The 25,079-nt window shown below is 37.9% G+C and overlaps 1 protein-coding gene and 1 long non-coding RNA gene across 2 annotated transcripts; one reads left to right on the top strand and one right to left on the bottom strand.

Moving 5' to 3' along the window:
* Nucleotides 1-4,883: 4,883 nt before the first annotated feature.
* Nucleotides 4,884-10,457, bottom strand: SRSF3 (serine and arginine rich splicing factor 3). Its single transcript, XM_083359580.1, has 6 exons — nt 10,300-10,457; nt 9,406-9,613; nt 8,593-8,727; nt 6,614-6,652; nt 5,836-5,922; nt 4,884-5,645 (listed from the first exon to the last, which is right to left on the bottom strand). The coding sequence occupies exons 2-6, from the start codon at nt 9,609-9,611 to the stop codon at nt 5,618-5,620; spliced, it is 495 nt and encodes a 164-aa protein (XP_083215706.1). The 5' UTR covers nt 9,612-9,613; nt 10,300-10,457; the 3' UTR covers nt 4,884-5,617.
* An 11,720-nt stretch (nt 10,458-22,177) lies between these two features.
* On the top strand, nt 22,178-23,469 carry LOC310637308. Its single transcript, XR_014491907.1, has 3 exons — nt 22,178-22,191; nt 22,480-22,587; nt 23,344-23,469. It is a non-coding gene; the product is annotated as an uncharacterized lncRNA (long non-coding RNA).
* Nucleotides 23,470-25,079: the final 1,610 nt, after the last annotated feature.

Here is a 25,079-nt window from a genome sequence, read left to right as displayed (position 1 = left end):
GTAGATGGTTACTAAATGGCAACAAATAAACTCTTTACCACAATACCATGGCCATAACATTGAAAACTTACATTTTCAAAAACTGATGTGACTGCTCAAAATGGATCAGCAAAACCTCTGAATGGGAATGTTTGCATTTGAAAGAAAAACATTTTCTATTTCATATACACCTAGGACATAAGAATCAACCATCTCAAAATATATAGAAAACTACATTAATTGCTAGTTTGTATCATAAAACTGTTGCTAACAGAGAAAGATTATGTAAGCTGGAACTCAGAAATACCTAGAGCAGGGATGTCAAACTGCCAGCCCATGGGCCAGATGCATCATGGAAGCTGTGCCCATCCCAGGTCCAGCAAGGGGGAAAACGTCACAATAGGTCATGACACGTCATGTGATGCGGCGAGTTTGACACCCGTGACCTAGAGGGTCTAGGTCAGGGGTAGGCAACCTTGGCTCTTTTATGACTTGTGGACTTGAGCCAGGTGGCTCAGGAATTCTGGAGGTTGAAGTCCACGAGTCATAAAAGAGCCAAGGTTGCCTACCCCAGGTTTAGGTGCTTCATGTCTACAGTAGTGGCCAAAATTGTGGAAACCTTTTGGGAAAAGTGTATTTTTGAGGTTTGATGGCTAATAACACTTTTTTTGTAGTACTAAAATTATATATCAATGGAAAGATAATTTAATCAAGAATGTAATGCAACATAGTTTGTTCAATTATCTGTACTCTACTCTATGAAAAGTTGAAGCCAAATAACCAGGAAAAGGAAGCACAACTTGCTTAGGTAGATATCAGGTAGCTTTGCTTCATCTGATTGTAGCCAATGAGCATGAGTGTTTAGCGAGCCAATCAGGTGTCATCATGTTTTGGCAACGAGCCAATCAGATCACAGTAGGATTCAGTTATTGATGTCATGTATTGAAGCTCAGAGGACATTTGTCAGTGTGTTGTGATCGCTATCAAGTTGGAGTTTTTTCCCCCCTTTCATTTAGTGAGCTTATTAAAGTAATGGTGCAAAGAAATGACTGGTTGCCCAGAAAGCAATGTAAAATAGTATTATTAAGTGAACAAGGCTACAGTTATAATGAAATTAGAAGAAAAATTGGTGGAAACTTAACCAAAGGTGGCATTTCTACTGTACTTTTCCCAAAAGGTTTCCACAATTTTGGCCACTACTGTATATAAAACATAGGTCATTTTCCAAGATTTTGTCAGTTACTATTCTTTTTTTACTGAATCTTCAATTATTTATCAGGATTCCCACAAAATATTTCTGTATGGATACAGTCCAAAGGAAAATGTTTGGCTGTAGACATTTATTGGTTTTCTTCCCTTTTCTTTAACCTTTTATTTTTAACTAAAATTTAAGATTACATTTTTTAATTAATGAGCAAAAAAAATTCACTAACCCAAATATAAATTGAACTGAACAATATTGAAGAAATTAACCTGAAGAATGACAATATTGATTCAATTAAATATATATTTAATAATTTCACTGGAACAGTTATTATTTACTATGCACCTACCCACAAACTAAAAGCCAATTTAACCTATCAGGAGAAGTAAAAATAGGATTATGTTTATGCTACTCTCCCACATCAAGTGCTGAATAGAATCTCCTACTTCCCAGCTGAAACTGACAACTGCAAAGTCAACAACTAATTCTGCTCAATGGTTACTGTGGTACGACTGCTATCAGTATCTCAAGCTATGACTAGCGCAACAATTTTAATTTTATTTACATTTGGTACAAATAAAATCAAAAGAAAACTGCAAGCCTTGATTATAACACAAGTTAGATGTAATTTTCTGACTCAAAGAGTTCAAAATTAACTATACTGCACTACAGCACTTTGAGGGTATTAAAATGTAGAGACCACCTATACTATCAGTCTATTAAAACTGAAGGAACTTTTAGAACTGTAGGCTGGGTGCCATATACCAAGTGATGTATGATGAGCATATATGCAACCCACTATAATATAATCTCTTAAGTGCAAACTTTTTAAAAAACATTAATTACTTTATACTTATTTTTCCTATTAAAGGAAATTTAATTTAGCAATTAAAAACCCACCAAGCTTTGCTATCACACTATGGAGAGGATTCACAGAAAAGAGGTCCAGCACTATAAAGGATGTTCCTTTCACAGATCACAATGCTAATTAGTACAAGAAAAACAACCAAATAATCAACTGTAACTACATTGCTTGGGCCAAATAAGTAAAATTCTATACAGCTAGCCTAAGTACCGGTATATACCCATTTCTTTCTTGGATCTACTAAACATGTGCCTGAATTAACAGGATTTACACAATTGTGTCACAGTGATGCTCTGTAGTATATCCCCTACACAAGCTTCAGAACTTTATGTTTAGGGGAAATTTGCACACTTAGAAGGGTCAAATTTAACAGATATTCAAAAGAATAAAATAAGTCTCTTAGTTGTTATTACTCCTTAAATACATACTACTCCTTAAATAATTATAAAAATGACCATCTGGAATTCAGCAGTTATTAGTTTCTTTTTAAAAAATACAGCATTTGCTTTTGGGCTACTTCCATCACATGAATCTAACTACATGTTAGGTGAATTGACTTCCAACTCCTACTGACTATACAGTCATGTGAAAAAGCAAGTGCCCTCTTTGAGTTCTATGGTTTTATGTATCAGGACATATTAAAAACCATTTGGTCCTTAGCAGTTCTTTAAAAGTAGGTAAATACAACCTCAACACATATTACACAATATCATCATTTATTTTACAAAAAGGAAGTGAAGGGTGTGCCTTTTTTTCACGTAACTGTAAGGACCAACCATATTGTACTTGGTAACCACAAAAAAGTGGCTGCCAGTATTTAACCTAGAATTACCAGCTGGCCTCCCATCCAAGTACTAACCAGGTTCTGTAGATTTTCTTCAAAAATCTGTCAATGTCAGCTAGGTACCAGCCAATTAATCTTAAATGAACAACCTCATTACCTATCTTCAACTAGATGTTCAGTGTTTATAAGCTTGAAGTAGACCTATATGAAAAATAAGCAAAATTTATTGTTCTCAGATGTTCTTAAATGACTCGATTTGAGTATTAGTTCTGAACTACGATAATTTAAATAAACAGCTATTTCACAATGGGCTACTAAAAAGTGAGCAGTGCACGGAATGCTTTATGGCCCATATAACTTGACAGAGTACCCTATTTTTCAGACCATAAGACGCACTTCCCCCCCAAAAGTGGGGGGGGGGACGAGGGTGCGTCTTATGGTCCGTAGGTGATCCGTATGGCCAGCCCCATCTCCACAAGTGGAAAGCAAGGGAGATTGCCAGGAGCACGAATCGGCACATGCTGAGAAATACCGCTTGCGCTCCTGCAATCTCCCTCACTTGGTTTCAGCCTGCTTTCTCTTGTAGCAAGGGAAGCTGAAACCGAGTGAGGGAGACTGCAGGAGCGCGAGATCGGCCATTCGCGTTCCTGGCAATCTCCCTCGCTCCGTTTCAGCTTGCTTTCTGCAAGAGAAAGCCAGGCCACAAGACCGCCTCCGCAGGTACTGCTCTAACGCGGAGAGGGAAGGACAAAGAAGGAGGGAAGGAAGGAAAGAAGGAAGGGACAATGGGAAAGGGAGGGAGAGAAAGAGAGAATAAATAGGGAGGGAGAGAGGAGAAAGGGAGAGAAATAGAGGGAGAGGGAAAGAGAGAGGGAGAGAAAGAAAGGGAGAAAGAGGGAGAGAGACAAGGAAAGAGGGAAAGAAAAATAGGAAAGAGGGAGAGAGAGGAGAAAGAAAGGGAGGGAAATAGGAGAAAGAGGGAGAAAAATAGGAAGAGGGAGAGAAAGAGAAATTAAATTAGTAACATGATTGTTAAGTGAATCTAGTTTCCCGCCTAACTTTGCTTGTCAGAAGGTTGCAAAAGGCGATCACATGACCCTGGAACAATGTGACCATCATAAATATGAATTGATTGCCAAGCATCCAAATGCAAATCACATGATCCTGGGGATGCTACAACGGTCATAAGTGTGAAAAATGGCCCTGTCACTTTTTTCAGTGCCGTCGTAACTTTGAACAGTCACTAAGTGAATCGTTGTAAGTCGAGGACTACCTGTACTTTTATCATCTTTTTCCTTTTTTTGGGGGGGGGGGGTTTGTCAAGTTTTTGACACCTTGCTGGGCGACTGGTTTTACTCAGACATTGCCTTGTCCTAAAAGTGGTACAATGGATGAAAAGGTTGAAAAGCCCTGTTTTAGTATACCGGTACTATTTGGTTCAGAATATTTTTTTCTTGTTTTCCTGCTCTAAAAACTGGGTGCATCTTATGGTCAAGTGCGTCTTATGGTCTGAAAAATATGGTATATTAAGTCTTATGAAGTTCCTATTTGATGCCCCCCACTTTGAAGATCTTCCGTTTAAAAAAAGATTTAAACATTTAGGATCTTTGAATTATTTTTAAAAACCATGAGGAAATTAAAAGATTTATTTCCACTGGAATGGATTTAATTTAAATGCATGAGACCAATAAATATCTGTGTACAAAATCAATGTGTATTTAGGCATTCAAATTACAAACCATCAAAGGCTTATGTGGATAAATATTGCATGCAATACTTAGGGGGAATTTTAAAGCTCTGCAAATGTTAAGAAAAATAATTTTTGTATGATTTTTACTTGCAGGGCAGAAAGCCAACTTTTGATGTTAAAGCTTGAATTCTCAAATACAAGAGTAATGGAAGACAGCATGCTAAGCCAAACAGCACTAGTGTTTACTTGGAAGTTAGTGCCTTCAAACTATTAACAGATTTTAATTTAGCTAAACCTAAGTCAACCTACATGTTTTATTTTGCATGAATGGTTGTCAAGATACAAGAGTTAAATACTTAGAATGATTTGTAACAAAAACTTTAATCTCCAAGAGTTTACAGTGACAACTTATGCACAATGAGGAAAATTTCTATCTACAATGTACCCTTACACATATGTACTTATCCAATCAAGTTAATTTGCATTACAAATCTGCTTTACCAGTAGTGCTCTACACAAAAAGGTGTAATATTTAATTTGCATTTTGCACAACAAATGTAATTCTAGCATAAATCAGTACTCGCAGATTTAGAAAAAAAGGCTATCTACAAGTTTTCAGTCTTCTTGTTTACCATTAGTTTATTCTGGCCAATTAAGCCTCCACATTTCATGCTGCAGATTGTCCATTCACAATTATAGCAAATATTCATGATTTACAAGTCCATGTGTTAATTTATTTTTGAGTTTAGCTTTTACAGATTCTAGAATATGACCCAGAAGACTATGAACATTTGCTGCTGCAGGTGTTTTGAGGATTTGTTTGGTAGTCCTCTGCAAGGTAACTGCCTAACATTATACAGTTTATGCTTTAAGGGTACAATGTAGAACAGGTTTATTACACTTTGAATGACCTGTCCAAAACCATATATATTTTCACAACTGTTACATGTCACCTGTTACAAAAGAAACAAAATTTGACAGCTAAAACATTTTTAAAATGCACGAAGCTTTATCAGGTCTTAAACAAAACAATGTTCTGTACATACTGTCTTCAGACCAAAATGTGACTTCCTGTACACCATTCTTCCTGAAGTTCTATTTCCTGTCATTTGACCTGGAACGGCTAGAGTATACACAAAAGATTTAGTTAAACAATGATAAATGAACTCCCAAATATATTTCAATGTCATAATGTAAATACCGTTACCATTTACATTTGAATATTCAATTTGGCCTGTATACGATCAGAGACTTTTAAGGACAAAACGTATTTTTAATCACTCTAGTATTTGAATGTATCCATATATTCTTACCTACGAGATCTGGAAAATGAACGGGAAGGCTTATGATTTCTCTCCCTTGAGAGTGATCTCTCTCTCCTTCTATCTCTAGAAAGGGACCTGTAAAAAAAATATCATAAAGTTGCATCAAAAATCAGGTTCTAGAAATCTCAAATAGAAATACTGTGTTACATACTTTTCTGTTAACACTTGTGGCTGATGTATACATATAAACTGTTCTCTAGAGTGATTTAAGAGCCGTAATATATATTAAGCTCTATCATTGCTTCAGATTCATGCTTGGCAATCCCAAATAGATTCCACCTGAATAGTTAGTACCAGAAAAAGTCAAGGATAGTTTCAGAATAAACTGTGAATAAACTACTCCGCAAAAATTTAACAATTCAATATATATCTTATTCTGAAGCCATCTAATTCAAAATTAATTTTTCCCTCTTGACAAATTAGAAAAGGTCATTTTAAAAGTTTATTTTTATACGTAGTTCAGCCACGTCCTTCCATTCTGTAGTGTTTCTCAACATTTGCCACTTCGAACTGTGCGGACGTCAAGTCCCAGAATTCCAGAACCAGCAAACTGCCTGGGTAATTCTGAGATTTTAAATCCACATATTATGAGGTTGTTGTGGTTGAGAAGTACTAATCTAGTGTATGGATCATTAGTGCATTACACTACCCATTCCCAGTTCTACAAAGTCTGTTTATTTGTGAAACATTTTAATGACACAGGGAATGTTTCTTTAGATCTATATGTGAAATAGTTGGCAATGCATGATCAGCCTCAACAATTTACCTGCTGCGACTACGGGAAAAACTCCTCCTCCGTGGAGATCTACAATCAAAAAAAGAAAGGTAAGTCTTTTCATCAATTCAACACAAGTGAGGTGAGGTAATTCCCAACTTGTCAAGTCACTGTTGGGCCCAGTGAATGTGCCAAGATAAATGGCACCCATCGTCCAGCAAAATGGAAAGATTCAGGCATTAAAAAGACTCAGCGTGATCAGCATGTTTCCAGCCATGAGTTTGTTTTAACTAATACCATGTCATAGCAAACCTGTCTCCAATGCAGCACTTCCATCTCAACAAAATCCACTGCCTAAGACTATATCAAAAGTCCCACAAGTAGTTCCAAAATTGGTATAACTAGTGCTTTGGAACCCATGCAAGGCAGAGTACCAAGTGAAAGACTAATGCACACAGTGACAATGACATTAGAGCTGCATCTGTGAATGTAATTTTTTAAACGGTCATAGTGTGTTTAGTCTAAAGAATCTTAGCTTGCCCAGTTTATCCCAAAAAATAATTGTTCTGAAATAGTTAGTAAAACAATTTAAAGGTGAAAGGAGATGGCAGTTTTTTTGCAAGGAAAACCAGTTAGCAATTAAGTTTGCCCAACTCACATGCAAATATACTGCAGCTTAGTTATTTATTAGATTCCTTAACACCCTTAAAAGTTTTGTTCAAGCAACATATGTATGTTACCACGAAATTATGCACAGCCAGCCTTTGATTGAGAAAAATAATTACTTATAAGCCGCTTACTCCTTATTTTAACCAGCAGTAAACTGTATAAGCAGGAAAAACTTACTAGTTTTTGGTTTCAACAAGCTAGAAATGGTGAGGTGAGGCTGCCGGACTGACTGCCAAGAAGAATTTGCTGAAAAGGTTTTGCCAGATGTTGCGTTGTATTTAGTTGGTTGGCGAAGGGGGTGTTGTGGATTTTTCCTGCTTTTTTGTTAGCCGAAGGCTGCTGCTGTAGTTGTTGTGAAGACATTTGGTAAATAAACAGCTGAGCTGATTGGCCGGGAATGTGTGGGCGGTCGAGGTGGCTGCAGCCGATTTGGTTAAGGTTGGAGAGAAGGCTGAGAGAAACAGCATGCTCGGGAACCAAAGGGCGGTGCAACCTGACGACTGGCCATGCCTGGGTCATGTGAAACGACACCAGCCAAGCTGAATGGGGCGCGCTGGTCACATGACGCTGAAAGGGCTAGTTGACTGGCTAATGCAGACTCAGAGGGTGGTGAGAAGAGACATGATGGTGACTCTGTAACGGGTTCATTTTTATTAATAGATGGACCAAAAAGCATAAAAAAATGAAAAACAAGCCATCAGTACAACCATCTAGCAGCTAACAAATACTCCTATTGTGTTCTACAGTGAAAGGGAACAGGTTTCATTATTTTGTATGGACTTCATCTGCAATAGGTTGAGATCAGCCCTTGCAGAAACCAAGTTTTAAGTACTGAAGTGAGTATTTAACACTTCATCAATTGTCCAGGTCAGAAGATGCATTACCAAGTAAAAATCAGCTTTGTTTGGGAAATTCATAACTGCAGAATTCAAGTGAGGCAATAATATTTCAACACTTATTACAGTTGAAATTTAGCTGAGCAACTATTGTTTCAGAACCCATAAAACAGTTGCCTGCTTAGCATCACTTGTGCCAAAGTAAAAACAAACTGAGTGAAAAAATCCAAGCTGTGTATGTAATGTTTATCAACAAGAAAAAAAACCCGAAGTACTGGGACGAAAAAAGAAGTGACTAGATGAATATACCTCGGAAGAAAAGATGGTAATCCAGGTTAGAGGATACTATCAACTGGTACAGGTACCCAAGGACAGAAGCCAGTGGTCAACAAGTGTATCCCTCTAATACCTGCTTAATGCTTTAGAATTTGGTGATTTGATAGATAGTGCAGGTTTTGAAACATCTATTTTGTCAAAATGGTAATACTGCCAACATCATTAATAAAGTTATTTCATCCTGGATACCTGCGGCGAGGTGGAGGACTTCTCCTACGATAGTCATCTCGAGGTCGTCTACCCCATGAGGGAGGTGGGCCACGGTTCCGACTGCGTTTTTCACCATTGGAGAGTTCCACCCTGACCCGACATCCACACAATGTTCTGGGAAAGATCATGATTGGCATTTGTAGTTTTAAGTCAAACAACTTAAGGACATTTGCGCATACAGTTTCCTATACTAGAAGTTTTCCAGTGTTTTAGACAATTCCTATCAATAGTCAGTGGTCAGAATAATCTGAACATAATCTTGCAAGACAATTTACTTTGACCTACTGCTCACAAACTTACTTCATTATTGGAGAATGCCATCAGTACAAGTACAAAAATCCAAAATGCTATTTTTTTATTTCACTTTTAAGTTTTCAGTAGAGACACTACCATTTAAAGAAATTAACACACAAACATAATTGCCAGTAATTTGGTTGGACTGAATCATTATTCCTAACTATTAAGAATGCTTAAAATTTTAAATACTAAATCAAAATCCCAAGTGATAGAAGTACACAGTATTTCTAAAATCTGGTAATTTATGAAAGAAACTTACATTGAGTTGCTGTCAAATTAAAATCTTTCCCAAACTAACTATTCATACAAATACAGCAGATTTTATTTTAATTTTCAGCAGATCAGTACATAGAACTACCTACAAAAAGTCCTTCACTTCAAATCCCTTTAAAGGAACATTGTAACGTTTTTTTTGTTTTTCGCGATTCATTCTATTTTTTAAAATCAGAATGCTCACTTGGAGGTTTCCCCCCAAAAAGTCATAGAGAAGTTTACCTCCCATCTAGTTCTCTCACTGCATCAGCAGCATCCCGTGGATCTTCAAATTCAACGAAAGCAAAACCAGGGGGATTTCTAGCAACCCAGACGCTGCGCAGCGGTCCATAGTAGCCAAACGCTCGTTCCAGTTCAGTTTTGTTGCCATTGTTCCCAAGGTTTCCTACATAAACCTTGCAGTCCAGTGGACACGAATCACGATGCATCTCTGAAATTCATGCAAAAATGGTAATCAATACGCGCAAAACCGACAATCATAGCGGAAGGTAATCTTCGTACCGATCATGAAACAAGTGCATCTTACAAACGGCATACAGGATTATTACAGATAAACGCTATTTTTTTTAAAAAAAAATCATTGTAAACAATCGACTTCCGAGTTCACAAATGTTTAATTTATCGAAAAAAAATATTGATTTAAGAAACTTGTTCTTGATACAAGTCGAATTCCGAAAATGATCTGAAGTTGGAGAAATTAACTAGCTCAATATAAAATCAGGACGGTAACCCAAGCAGCGACTTTTTCCATATACCACATACTCGGGGAAAGGCTTTCGTAAGCAAAGAGTATACCAGTTAAATAAACCTCGTGCTCATCCACAAGGAAACACATACGTAGAAAATGGCGCGCTCTTCTTTAACCGCTTTTACCGTAATAGATTAAGCTACGGGATTCCCTCACAACCTCTCCCTTTGACTATTCCCCGTTCGCCTCGGGTGCGAGTACAGTAAAAAAAAACAAACAGCCCATCAGTCCATCTTCTCTCCCACGGTATGCGATCAATCCTAGATCGCAGCATCTTTGACGCTATTCCGATCACACAAAATGGCGGCGGCTCTTTGTCCGCTAATGCAACCGCGAGGCCTTCTACGCCGACCCACCCTTTCCCTCACCGGCTTCCTGGCCAGGAATGTAAAAGGCTCCCCGCGAGCGGCTGCCAGTCTTTTCCTTCTTTGCCTCTTCTACTTCGTTTTGCAGCCCTCCCAAAGCGCGGTCGGCGTCGCTTGCTTTCCCGCCAAGACTCGATTCTGCTACCTCTTTCACTTCTACCCACTGGACAAAATGGCGGACAGCGCCTCCACGCCCTGAGTTTATATACGGCCTGCTCAACCAGCACGTGATCAAAACATTCGCCAATAACAAGACACCTCTCTGATGATTGACTTTCTTCAACACCCTACCCTCTTCCTAGTGCACAGCTCAGACTGAGGGAGCTGGTCGGAGGGCAAAGTCGGTTCGCCTTAGCAACCGTTATTATGGTTGGCGAGGGAAGGAAGGTGGGCCCAACAATGGAGACATGGAAGCCAGGGAAGGGGCAGTGATTAAGTCGGTCTTCTTTTGCGCTCAGCGGTTTTTTTTTTTTGCGATGCATAAAGGCTAGACAGGCTTCTTTTTTTTCATGCATTCTGTTCTTTCTGTGGAATAGTTATGTCCCAGTTGATGAATGTTTTTGAATATCGGGACTCTGTGATACTGTCTTAACTACAAACCGCATTGTGTTGCAGAAAAGGGAGGGGAAAAAGGGACGTTTACTCAGACCTGACTTTCCAAACCTTGTAATGTTGCAGCTCTGTTTCGGATCCTGCTGGTTCAGCGCTGAATGAAAGTGACTTCATTCTATACTTTTTAAAAATTATATCTTGCAACCGAAAACTTTTTTTAGATAAGGAAAACAATGATTAATAAAACATAATTTCCCGTTTCTTGCCAAAATTGCTAACTGGCCGAGTATCTTGCTCCTATGAATATTTAATTTCAATATTTTAGTGTTTTATTGGTTGTACTGTTTTCATTCTTTTAAAATGTTTTGAATATGTTTAATATTTTTTGAATTGTAAGCTGCTGAGAGTCATTGAGAAGCGACTACAGAAATTGAACAAAAAATAAAAATATTTTATGCTAATGATTTAACATATTTGAGCTCTTTAATCAGAATATGAAAATTCTTATTTTTTTTTTAAATTGCATTTATATCCCGCCCTTCTCTGAAGACTCAGGGCGGCTTACAAGCTTCATTACAAGTAGCCTTCATTCTATGTATATGCCTGCTTTAAAATGATTTCAAAGGTCAGAATCCCCCAGTAAAGTGAAGCGTTCATGCAATTTTCAGTGGAAGCACCTTGTTCTGGTTATCTTTAGACTAAGATGACATGAAAAGGGGCTAAAAACAATAATTTAAAAATTTTAATAATTTACTTTTGTGCCAACAGATTCTCAGCAGAAAAGAAGCAACAAATGTTCCCAAATGGAAGCTTTAATGATTTGTAAACAAATGGGCTCTGGGACCATGCCAAGTGGATTTGGGTGGACTAGTGGAGAAGGAACCACAAGCTGGGAGAAATGACAAAGTGGGGAAAGTCGATAGTCTAATTGATGAAGAGTTGGGAGTTTGGACTATTGCATCAATAGGGTGTTTCTACATTTTCAATGGTGAACTCTGCCTTGGATTCTGTAAAACATAACTATTTCACCCCACACAAAAGTTTTTCCTGCAGTACACAATGTTAGAGTCTGAGATGAGGGAGAAGTCTAATGCCCAGATATTTTTACATCTGCATAGTTTATATGAAGATTTAAAACCCCACCCCAGTCTTTTCATTTTTTGTATGATGTATTTGTTAAAGGCCAAACATGCAATAGATGAGTGAAATATACTGCTTTGTTTCTTTGATCAATTCCCAAACCCCGCAGCAGATCTCTGGAAGACGTTACAGGTAGTCCTCGACCATTTTTCACACAACTCTTGCAGCATCCTCATGGTCATATGCTCAAAATCCAGAAGCTTGGGAACTGATTCATGACAGTTGCAGTGTCTCAGGGGTCATGTAATCAATCACCTCTTGCAACCTTCTGACAAGTAAAGTCAACGGGGAAGCCAGATTCCTTTAACAACTGTGTTACTAACTTAACAACTGCAGTGATTCACTTAATAACTGTGACAAGAAAGGTAAAGTAGAGCAAAATTCACTTAAATGTTTCACTTAGCAACAGAAATTTTGGGCTCAATTTTGATGGAAAGTTGAGGACTACCTGTATTGTCATTACCTGTCCTATATATATGCAACTTGCTAAATTATCACTCGTAGTTTAATATGAGTGAGCTGGCAATAAGCTAAACGTATTGTATTTTTGAAGTATAATGCACCATGTAGTTTCCTTTGAACATGTGAATGGAACAACTGAGGATTATTATTAATCATAATTTATGATTTAGCATGATGGACAAATAGATCATTATGACTTTTTGGACCCTGTAGTTTGCGCTCTAGACCCTACCTTTATTGTTTAAAAAATCATTTATTTTGGTTGCTCTTAAACTATTGTTCCAAACAAGGCTGTGTAACTTGTAAATATCCTATCAAGGAACCTATGGGGCTGATGTCTTCTACTTTTATATATTTTGCTTTAAAATGGTAGCTTGCAGCAAAGTATATTCCTCTGAAGAAATATTCAGAAATGATATAAATGTGCTACTGGAATTCACAGAGGAGATTGTGTGTGTGGTGTTTTCTGAGAAGTACCTTGGTGCTTCTTTTGGGATCAATATAAGTAGGACCTGGGTGGCATATGGACAGTGTCTTAGCATACCCCAGTTGGGTGGCAATTTGCATCTTTTCTATGAGGATGTGTTTTTCATTTTTATGCTTTTTTGCGATTTCAAACTTGTTTGGGTTTTTTGACCCCTTCCTGGTCTACGCACATACACTGTACTGTTGCTATTGCAAGGATATAATATCACTATTATCTCCATCTTTCTCTAATTGCTGATTTTCTCATGGCAACTACATTTTGGAGAGATCTTACCATCCCTGGCGTTAATAATATTTTTTGGTGTGAGGTGAAATGATGGGCAAAAATCTGGATTACCAGTAAATGGAAGCAAATAGTCTTTTGCATCTTTTTCTGTGATTGAAGTCCAACCTAGTAACGGATACTTTTGCCGCTGGTCCTTAGTATGGAGTGGAATACTGTATGCAAGTGAATAGCCCAAGTATAGAATACAGTATATATTTTGGTCTAGTGTCATATAGATGTGAAATTGTTGCATTTTGCCATCTAGTGGTGAGTTAAATACATCTGTTTCCCTTTCTGGTAACAATATCAGTAATAGTTTCATTTTTTGCTTTCACAGTTTTCTGTGTTCAGCAATTTGGACATAGCTGCCGGGCTTTGGACATAGCTGTCCCACTATGTTTTATCATCTCCACCATAGTAGTTACATAGTATTTGTTTTATGATGCAGAGAATTTCAAGCAGTGTCTAATTATCAGGAAGATATACAAATTGTTTTAGCAACGTGGCATTCTGAATCACATTGTATTCAGCCTAAGGTTATTCAACCCTGTCATGTACTATTTAATAATCCCATTTTCTTTCTTGCTTACTTGATCAATTGGGACTGTAAATATAAAATTCTTCTCTCCTGCAGTTTTCTTTTGTGGGATGTATTCTTTCAGTTTCATCCCCTCTTATCAGTTGTCAAAATAATTTACAATTTTTATTATAGTCCTTGACTTGCAACCATTCATTTAGTGACTGTTCAAAGTTACAATGGCACTGGGGAAAAAAAGTGACTTATGAATGGTCCTCACATTCAGGTGATCAAAATTTGGATACTTGGCAACAAGAATGTATTTACAACACTTGCAGTATCCTGGGGTCATGTGGTTACCATTTGCAACTTTCCCAGCCAGCTTTTGACAAGCAAAGTCAATGGGAGAAACTGGATTCATTTAATAACTTCAGTGAGTTGCTTAACTGTCATGGCAAAAAAGGTGATAAAATTGATCATGGCTCACTTAACAGCCAGCTTTGTTAGCAACAGAAATTCTAGTCCCAACTGTGACTGTAAATCGACCGTAATCGTATTATGCTACTTTTTCTTCTATTCTGGATCCCATGAGCATTATCCACCTCTTTTATCATTCTAGTCTTCTTTGCTTGGCCACTCACATCTTGATGCCTCCCTGCCAGTGATCTTTGCTCTTCTGGAGTCATTTCTTTTAATATATAAAGGTTTACTGTGCAATTGTTGTTCTTTACTACTGTAACTATATTTAGATATCTGTAATTAAAGTAACTTGACTTCTTCCTCACATTATCTCTGCTTCCATTTCTTTCATGTCTGGTAAATAGATGTTTTTGTCTGTTCAACTACTGCAGTACTTTTATAAATAAACAACACCCCCCTCCATGACAGACTTTTTCTGAGAGTACTCATGACAATCTTAAAAATCCAAACATATTTTATCAACCCCAAAAGATTACTTTCTCTTTCTGAATGTATAACAAAAACATGTATCTTTTCTGATTATAAGAAGTACTTTCCTTGGATTGATGACTGGGTAACTTCACTAGGAAAGGTTTGCCTTATTTAAGAAGTATATTATTAAACTGAAACAAGTTAAGAAGAGCATGAAAAAAGATAATGAAAGGTCTAAAAGTTAATAGCTATGGAAAGGTTGAAAGAATTGCATAAGTTTAGCTAAAAAATAGCAGTGATCTTCAGATTTTTGAAGGATTTTCACATTAAAGATGGAACAAATTTGAGTTTTCAGATTAGAAAAATAGGATTTGAGCTAATGGGTGTAAATTATTAAACAGTGAATTTTGCCAATAAAAGACATTGCCTCAAGTAGTGGAGCCCTTTCAGGGATGATGCAGCAGTTGCTGTTCTGTTTCATTAAGAAAATGGACTTGATGGTTTTCAGGTCACTATCTAGAACTCTATTATTTCTGACTAATTATTTGCAAAAAGTTAGTGATAGTTTTCTAATTCAAATTTCCATATTAGAAAATAGAAATTTAATGCAAGCTTAACCTATGTAAGCTTGTGGATGTTGTTTTTTTACTTTTCAGTATTCAGGGGCAATCAATTACCAAGTATATGTATGTATAAGTAGAAGGCTTATATAACAGTAAACTTTCCCTCCATAACTTTTTCCTCCTGTGCCAACTAGCTTTCCTTAGTGCCATCTTGTGTAGAAGGAGTTTACATTTATTTTTGGTGAATCCAGCCTAAACAAAGGGACATCAAAAGTTGTTGTTAGCAAATAACACGCTACAAATTACATACACATTTGTAATGCTTTGCCACTAATATTACATGACACAAGTTTTAAGAGTCACAGGTTCCCTTCTTCTTACCCTAAAATTTCCAATCACATTAAAGCTGAGAAATTAGTTTTTGAAGTTCAGAATGGAGATTTTGGGGTGGATTATGAGTGTTAATGCTAGCTTTAAAGAAATCTAGTCTGGGTTGTTGTGAATTCTAACAGAAAGGTTACATATGAACCGTTTTACAGTATTGCCAGTTACTACAACCAACTGAACCTCTGATATACAATTTGGACTGACCTAATAGGGTTTAGAAACCCTATTATATTAAATTGTATATTTAAAAAATCAAGTTTAAATCCATTTTGTTGTCTTATCCATTTACCGTAATACTTTTTTCTGATGGCAATTTCCTATGTTTTCATTTGAGCCACTACAATTATTCAGAAATGAACGGCAAATACTTTTCTGAGAAGAGAAGTATTTTTTGCCCCAAACATGAATTTAATTCAGCATAGGAAAATAAAACTCAGAATCATTAGGCTTTCATTTTTGCTTGGCTGTTCTTGGTCTAATAGGAGTATCACCACATTGTGATAATTGGTCTAATAGGATAATCACCACATAATTTCTTTAGTGCAGAAATTAAAAATACTGGTCAGACCCAGTCTCTGAATCCGGAACCATCTTGGATTTTTCTTTGAATGCACCTTCTCAAATATAACAAGGGAGTTGCCATGGTAGTGCATTTGGTCCATGATAGAATGCATGACGTGGTCATTCGATCAACATCTTCCAGTTTCTCCAGTTGACATTCAGTTGCTCAGATGAATGTCAACACAATTCTTAAAATAATTGCTGTTTCCTTTCAATTCATGTCCATTGTATGAAGGCAATTTATAAAGCTGAACATCAAATTAGATCAGATGTTTTAGACTTGACTTCGTCTAATGCTGATTAGTCTGTGATCATGGAACTAGGTAGTTCTTCTTTCACAAAGAATGAATTTATCTTTATGGGTACCCTGGAAACTAAAGAGATATCACAAAAGTACCAATTTAGCAATCTTTATATAAAGTTTTAATTGGTTACAGGTTTTTTACCTTTTCATTAAAAGCTGTTATGCTAAAAACTGAAAATTAGGCTACAAAACTAAAACCCTTAAGTAAAGTTAAGAAGCATGATGTCAACAAATATAAAAAAATCTAGCCTAGGCTACCAGACCTGGGTTGCAAAATTAAGTTTATTACAAGAAATCAAGGTTATGTATCCTATATCCCTTTGCTGTCATCTATAGGTTATCTTTGGCAAGCCAGGTCTGATAGCCCTATCTAGAAAAAGGAAGATGAAATTGACAACATATTAATATTTATTTATTTTGTTTCTTTTTTGCCTCTCATTAAATCTCAATTTTAAATTTTGCCATAAAGAGAGAAGACTTTACTGTGTGAAGTTAATTTGCTTTAAACATGGTTTGTTATGTAAACAATAAATGGCTAGGTTCACACAACAAATTAAGCTTGTTGTTGTTAGTTGCGAAGTCGTGTCCGACCCATCGCAACCCTATGGACAATGTTCCTCCAGGCCTTCCTGTCCTCTACCATCTTCTGGAGTCCATTTAAGCTCACGCCTACTGCTTCAGTGACTCCATCCAGCCACCTCATTCTCTGTCGTCCCCTTCTTCTATTGCCCTCAATCTTTCCCAGCATTAGGCTCTTCTCCAGTGAGTCCTTCCTTCTCATTAGGTGGCCAAAGTATTTGAGTTTTAGCTTCAGGATCTGGCCTTCTAAAGAGCAGTCAGGGTTGATCTCCTCTAGGACTGACCGGTTTGATCGCCTTGCAGTCCAAGGGACTCGCAGGAGTCTTCTCCAGCACCATAGTTCAAAGGCTTCAATTCTTTGGCGCTCAGCCTTTCTTATGGTCCAGCTTTCACTGCCATACATTGCAACTGGGAAGACCATAGCCTTGACTATACGCACTTTTGTTGACAGGGTGATGTCTCTGCTTTTTAGTGTGCTGTCTAGATTTGCCATGGCTTTCCTCCCCAGGAGCAAGCGTCTTTTAATTTCTTGGCTGCAGTCCCCATCTGCAGTGATCTTGGAGCCCAGGAAAATAAAATCTGTCACTACCTCCATTTCTTCCCCATCTATTTGCCAGGAATTGAGAGGGACAGATGCCATGATCTTGGTTTTCTTAATGTTTAGTTTCAACCCAAGTTTTGCACTCTCCTTCTTCACTCGCAACAAGAGGCTCTTTAGTTCCTCTTCACTTTCTGCCATTAGAGTGGTATCATCTGCATATCTTAGGTTGTTGATGTTTCTTCCGGCAATCTTAATTCCAACTTTTGATTCATCTAGCCCTGCCTTTCTCATGATGTGCTCTGCATATAGGTTAAATAGGCAGGGCGACAGTATACAGCCTTGCCAGACTCCTTTCCCAATTTTGAACCAGTCAGTGGTTCCGTGTCCAGTTCTCACTGTTGCTTCTTGGCCCGCATATAGGTTTCTCAAGAGACAAATAAGATGGTATGGTACGCCCATCTCTTTAAGAACTTGCCACAGTTTGTTCTGATCCACACAATCAAAGGCTTTAGCATAGTCAATGAAGCAGAAGTAGATGTTTTTCTGGAACTCTAGCTTTCTCCATGATCCAGCGTATGTTAGCAATTTGATCTCTAGTTCCTCTGCCTCTTCGAAATCCTGCCTGTACTTCTGGTAGTTCTCGATCCACATACTGCTGGAGTCTAGCTTGTAGAATTTTAAGCATAACTTTACTAGCATGAGAAATGAGTGCAATGGTGCGATAGTTTGAACATTCTTTGGCACTGCCTTTCTTTGGAATTGGAATGTAAACTGATCTTTTCCAATCCTGTGGCCACTGTTGAGTTTTCCAAATTTGCTGGCAAATTGAGTGTAGGACTTTTACTGCATCGTCTTTTAAGATTTTGAATAGCTCAGCTGGAATACTGTCACCTCCACTAGCTTTGTTGTTGCTCAGCTTTTCTAAGGCCCACTTCTAGGATGTCTGGCTCGAGGTCAGTGACCACCTCATTGTGATTATCAGGGACATTAAGCTCATTCTTGTATAGTTCTTCTATGTAATTTTGCCACCTCTTCTTAATCTCTTCTGCCTCTGTTAGGTCCCTGCCATTTTGGTCCTTTATCATGCCCATTTTTGCATGAAACGTTCCTTTCATCTCTCCAATTTTCTTGAAAAGATCTCTGGTCCTCCCTATTCTATTGTTTTCTTCTATTTCTTTGCATTGTTCATTTAAGAAGGCATTCTTATCTCTTCTAGCTATTCTTTGGAATTCTGCATTTAATTGGGCATATCTTTCTTTTTCTCCCTTGCCTTTCGCTTCCCTCCTTTCCTCAGCTATTTGCAAAGCTTCCTCAGACAGCCATTTTGCTTTCTTGCATTTCTTTTTCTTTGGAATGGTTTTGGTTGCTACCTCTTGTACAATGTTGCGAACCTCTGTCCATAGTTCTTCAGGCACTCTGTCTATCAGATCTAATTCCTTAAATTTATTTGTCACCTGCTGCCAGCATCAAGTTCCCTTCGTCCAGTGCGCTCGCAGAGGGATAACACCCAGGGAGAGGGCCTTTTCTGTGGGTGCGCCTACCCTCTGGAACCAGCTGCCCGAGGAGCTCAGGACTGCCCCTGACCTACGCTTGTTCCACCGGGACCTGAAGACCTGGCTCTTTGAGCTCTCTGACCCAGGCTGAGAATTTTAACTGGGGTTTTATTTTCAGAGATAATTTAATCTTTTAATTCTCTTTTAACTTTGTACTTATATTGATATGATTTTAAAATGCCTTGTAAACCGCCCTGAGTCCTTCGGGAAAGGGCGGTATATAAATCTAATAAAATCTAAAATCTATATTGAACAGGGATATGATTTAATTCATACCTGACTGGCCTAGCGCTTTTCCCTACTTTCTTTAATTTAAGCCTAAACTTTGCAACAAGAAGCTCATGGTCTGAGCCACAGTCAGCTCCTGGTCTTGTTTTTACTGACTGTATAGAGCTTCTCCATCTTTGGCTGCAGAGCATATAGTCAATCTGATTTCTGTGTTGACCGTCTGGTGATGTCCATGTGTAAAGCCGTCTCTTGGGTTGTTGGAAAAAAATGTTTGCTATGACCATCATATTCTCTTGAGAAAATTCTATCAGCCTGTGCCCTGCTTCATTTTGTACTCCAAGGCCAAACATGCCTGTTATTCCAGTTATCTTTTGGCTCAAATTAAGCTATAAACTATTAATTATAATTATGATATTATAATAGCTCTCATTTTCTCTTGCTGTCTCACACTTATTTATTGGTACCTTAAAAGGAACCTACCCAACTGGTCAATATGAGATGGGCAAGCCTTTGGTGGCTGGAGTCTACATGTTCTAAGGATGAGAGGAAGGGGGCTTTCTGTGCTCTAATAGGATAGAGAGTGGCTTCTCCTTGTCTCTTGGTCTTGGAAGGATAGTGCATGTTGTTTAAGTAATTTAAGTTTCATTGTAGGGCTTACAGTATAACTACTCTATTCATCTCAAAATCATACCACTGATTTTCACCTATTATGACAGGGGTCCCCAACCCCTGGGCCATGGCCCACTAACGGGCCATGGCCTATTCGGAACAAGGCCTCTTGAGTACTGGGCCAGCGTGTACTCACGTGGCCCGGTTGCCCCCTCCCCCCTCTTGCCCCCTGCCTGGTCGCCAAGTCACAAAGGTTGGGGGCCGCAGTATTATGTCACACCAAACTTTAGTAGCACAATGACAATGCAAGAAGTATGCAACTCTGAGGTTGTGAGCTGCCTTTCCATACTCTTAATGCATCCATTGATATTGATTTTGAAATACATGTCAAAAGGTGTCCAACATTTTTTTCAGTTTATTTTATTTATTAATTAATTTTTTATCCTGCCTATCTCCCCTGGAAGATAACTCTGGGGAGCTTACAGGTTATACAACAAATAAAGAATCCCTTCAAAAAGAGATTTGAAGATTAGTGTAATGTTTAGCTCAACCTGTTGACTGCCTTTTCTTCTTTTTTCATACATAGATATATATGGCAGGATGGCGCTCAAGCAGCCCAAAGACGGAGGCATGGCCGGCACCTTTCCACTGGCGGCCGCTGGCGAATGGCCCTTGCAGGCCGGTGGCAGGGTGGCACTTCGGATCTGGGCTGACTAATCCCACGCCAGGCAGGAGCAGCCCGGCTGGGCAGACCAGAACAGCGCAGCCAGAAGGGCAAAGAGCCCCATAAGGCAGAAGCAGCATGGGCAGCCACTTGGCTGCCACACAACACCCAACACAGCCGAGCAATGTCCCAGCAGCAGTAGGGCCAGCAGGCAGGGTGGGTGGAATCTGGGACTCGCCGAGGGTTTGGTTCGTTGAGGCTGTAAGCAAGCAGTGGAATGGAGAGGGCGGGGCCAGCGGTAGCCAGTTCCACTGGCAGCTTCTGGTGAAGGGTCCTGCCAGGCCAGCGACGGGGGTGCTCCGGCTGTCGCATGGAAGATCTAGGGCCAACTCGCTCCATCCCACTCTAGGGCTTACTTTCGGGGTAGAGTTTATATTAGCCCCCCCAAAAAAAATCAGCTGGGGCTTGTTTTTGGAGTGGGGTTTACATTCACGGAAACACAGTACACACACACATATATACACACATATATATTTATATATACACATACACATTTGTAAAAGGGGAGAAGAATTCATTGCTTTTTTATTCAACACTCAGCCTGGGTGGATCCTACATGTTAAATGCTAATTTCAATGACCACTTTTTCCTCCTTTTTTGTACACTATTGTTTTTCTTTTTTTTGTTGTGGTTATGGTTGAATATATTCTTTTGTTTTGTTACAGTTTGTTTATATGCTTTACTATTCTGTATTTTATTCTGTATGATAAAACAATAAACTTATTAAAAAAACAATACTTAATATATCAAAACAGTAAAAACTACACAGATTAACATATTGTTAAAAACTGTACTAAAACCAAAAATATGTGAGCTAAGAGATGGACGAGATGGGCATGAGGTCTTCTTACCCCCATTTGATTGAATTGTGCACCACATGATTAAAACAAAAAATCACCCATGACTTGTGATTGACTCACTTATTGTATTATTTTATGATCCTATAAAGAAACAATATTGTAATATCAAATATTTGGTAATATTTCAAACCAATGACTTCCCAATGGCTCAATCACTGTAATAAGACAGTAGACTTTTTTCTTCAGGATTGACTGACTTCAGACAGAACACGTATTTCATTGACAGGGAGGAAGGTTTTATGAAGTATGATGCACACCTCATATCTATTGTTCATGAGGCACAGAGTAAGTATAAAAGCAGCTCTGAAGAATCATTCTGCAGTGTAGAACAACTTCACTGGAGTTCCAGAAGCATCAAAAGACTCCAGCAGGTCAGCCTGAATATACTTCAGTAGGCAGACATATAATAGTGAGTATTCAATATAAATCCTTTACCAAATTCATCAATAAGTGGTTAGTATTCTTTAAAAATTGAACTATTAACTTGTATTATTCACCAAGCCTTTTGGGGGAAAAATCATTGCATTTATGGTTTTCGAAGCATATGGTTGTATAGACATATATTCTTCATTTTCCTCTATGATATAATCCTTCCCAAATATGACTGAAAGCTGGCAACAGTGCTGAATCTGAAAAAATCTGGAGAGTATTTGGATGTGGAAGTCTGTAACAAGTAAATATAGCACATTTTTAATGAAATTAATAGGAATGTAGTTACTGCTTTTTTGCCTTAAATATGAATAACGTACGTAAATAAAATGTGATGGTTTTGTAATATTAAACTCATACTGTCATTCTTATAGTACTTGTGTTACTTGATTTATATATATGTAAGACAATATGAAAGATCAATTATCTCTTTTTGATTGAGATATATTTATTTTTGCTAGCAGTTACTGTATTTGAAGATGGTATGTTATAATTGTATTTCAATGATTTATCATTTCATCTCATTGAAAAGTTTACAGGACTGAAAAAAGATTTCCTTGTCGGAAAAGGACCTATAAATGGCAAAAATTATATCAATCTTTTTTCTTGCTTGCTTTGCAACATGTCAAGAAACAGAAAAGTAAGAATTTCATATAGAATTACGTAATGTATTTTCTTTTCTTGAATGTGAGATTAACTGATAAAATGTAATTATATTTTCCGGGTTTAATTTGTTTGAAAAATTTGAACAGGAATTTAATGTTATCTTTTTCAAAATTATTTTTCATTTAAAAATGATGGCATTTTCTTTTTAAGGCAAAGTTATCCTCTAGCCGGAAAATAGAAAAACTAGATGTAAGAATCTTCTTGGTATTTTGTTAATTCAAAAGAGGATTTGGAGAGCCACAAAGTGAATCAGAGATACTGAACAATTTGACTCAAAGCTTACATTTAATCTTCCTGAATTCAGAACCCAGCTAGACTTGAGGCACAAAGAGGCTGGGATTTCTAATTCTTCCAGCCATGCTTTCTCAACTCAGCCCAGCTCACTTCAAAGGGTTGCAGTTGTGGGGAAGATAGCAGGAGGGAGCATTATGTATACCACCTTATATAGAAGCAAGGCAGGATAGCAACCTAAATTAAACAGTCAACAAAGAACAGTATTTCCATTTGAAATTCTTGGAATACCATTACCGGTAAATGCTTGAGCAAGGAGTTGGATGTAATATGACAACAGAATGCAATGCTGTGTTTTCCTGTGTTCAAAGTACTCATCTTTTCATCTTCCTTTGTTAAGAAGTCTGTAGCAGAAAGTGAGTGAGACTGGGAATGTTTTATTTTTCCATTCTGAATATGCTTCTCCTTCTTAAGTTACTGATTTTTCATATTTCAGTAGAAGAGCTGTGACAGAACACCAGCTGCTGAATGACAGAGGAAGAACCCTTCAAGGTTTAAAGCGACTCATGTGGCTCCATAATGCCATGGGGGGAGTGCATACAGCCAGTGGCCGAGACCTCTCCCAAGCACGTGTCCTGCTGACCTCGAAGGAGCAAGACTTCTCGGATCTCTCTGACACCCTGGATAGAGAAGAGATGTCTGATATGTTGGAGCCTCTAATGCCAGAGCTCCTGGGGAGGGACACAGATTTTACCAAAGTACTAAAAGCAAATGTGCTGCACTATCTTAAGAATGGAAAAGGCCACCAGTGCCTGCAAGAGCTTTCTGATTTATTTCAAATGGGAGGCCAAGGTGGCAAAAGAAATCTTAGTGCTCAGATGTAGATTTCTAACCCCAGCTGCTTTCTCTTTGTCTGTGTCTGTTGCACCACCTGAGTTATGTACTGATGTCTTTAGGACAGAAATAAAGCTATGCTATAAATAGACATAAATGTTTCTGCCATTTATTACTTCTTCTCAGTTTTTACAGAAAGTAAGGATAAGAATACTTCACATTTTTTATTTAAGACAATGGGGAAATGGGAACATACTTGCCAGGTCCCAAAAAACATTCAATGATTGTTTGCAATATGGCTAGAAGCTAGCAAGTTACATCCACTACTGTCAACAGATTGCTTCTCCCCTCCTTTATAGTAGCATTCTCCAGTCTGCTCTGTAAGAGTAGGTTTAAGAGGCAAATAGTGGAGAAGAAAGGAGATAAAAGCAAAGTGGAAGTTTGTTCATGGACACACTAGATGTAAACCACAGTAATTATTATTGTTGCTTCATCTTTTGTCAGCCTTACTAGATAGCCCAGACAGGAAACATGACCAAATGTACTAATTCTACTTTATTGTAAAACTACATTAACAAAACCTTGCAAGTCTGAAAGTACAATTCTCCTATCTTCTTTACAGCCTGAGAAACTAGAGTGGGTCCCTTTGGGCTTCTTGCTCTGTCCACTATAGAGCTGTGGGTTATGTTGTCTTTTCTCTGATTATTCCCTAAATAGCATCTTTGTTCCGTCTCCCAATATCTTTCCAACATACCATTACATCTTCTTTACAGTTGACAAATTTCAGATTATATATATTGTATGATCGTTTATATGTTACCAGTTCTGTATAAACAGAAATATAAAAAGTTTCTCATCCTCTGGTGTTAATTTTCTTTTTTTCCTCCCTCTGGTACAGCACTATTATATTGAGTCCTTTGTTGTTACTTTCTCCTAATATCCTTCACAATGCTAAAGTCTTAAAAAATTAAACGTGTAGCTCATCATGCAACAGTATCTATGTTAATATTAGGAAAATTAAAATAGTCACTCGTATGTTAAACTTCATCTAACAGGCAAGAGAGGAACCTATTAAGCAAGCCCATAAGAATCCAAATTCAAAGACTTCTGATAAGTGATCCTTACTGGGGGAAAAATAGTTAGCCATAATGAAAGTATTCTTGAAACTATTGTTTGAAGAACAAACCCAAATATTCAAATCTTCCCTGTTCTCTGTAATGAGTCACACAGCCTCCTTAGTTGCACAGGAGGGCCAATTTCCATGCGTTATATCTTATTTGCAGTAGCCAGATTGCCTATTGTCAACAGTGACTGTACAGGAACTTTCATATGTTTAGTCAAACCTAACTCTTAGTGATTGTATGGACACATCCATATTTTTTCTTGGCAGAAATACGGAAA

Source organism: Vipera ursinii (assembly GCF_947247035.1).
Source record: "Vipera ursinii genome assembly, chromosome: 3".
NCBI classification, from domain to species: Eukaryota; Metazoa; Chordata; class Lepidosauria; order Squamata; family Viperidae; genus Vipera; species Vipera ursinii.
Note: the sequence above shows the minus strand (reverse complement) of the source record. Positions and strands in the feature narration are given on the sequence as shown.

What these genes read in the sequence shown, in the direction of transcription:
- SRSF3 (XM_083359580.1), bottom strand. Translation starts at nt 9,611, where the DNA reads ATGCATCGTGATTCGTGTCCACTGGACTGCAAGGTTTATGTAGGAAAC. An exon ending in AGTCCTCCACCTCGCCGCAG is followed by an intron (nt 6,653 to 8,592) that starts GTATCCAGGATG and finishes TTTTGATTGTAG; the next exon opens with ATCTCCACGGAGGAGGAGTT. An exon ending in TCATTTTCCAGATCTCGTAG is followed by an intron (nt 5,646 to 5,835) that starts GTAAGAATATAT and finishes TGTATACTCTAG; the next exon opens with CCGTTCCAGGTCAAATGACA.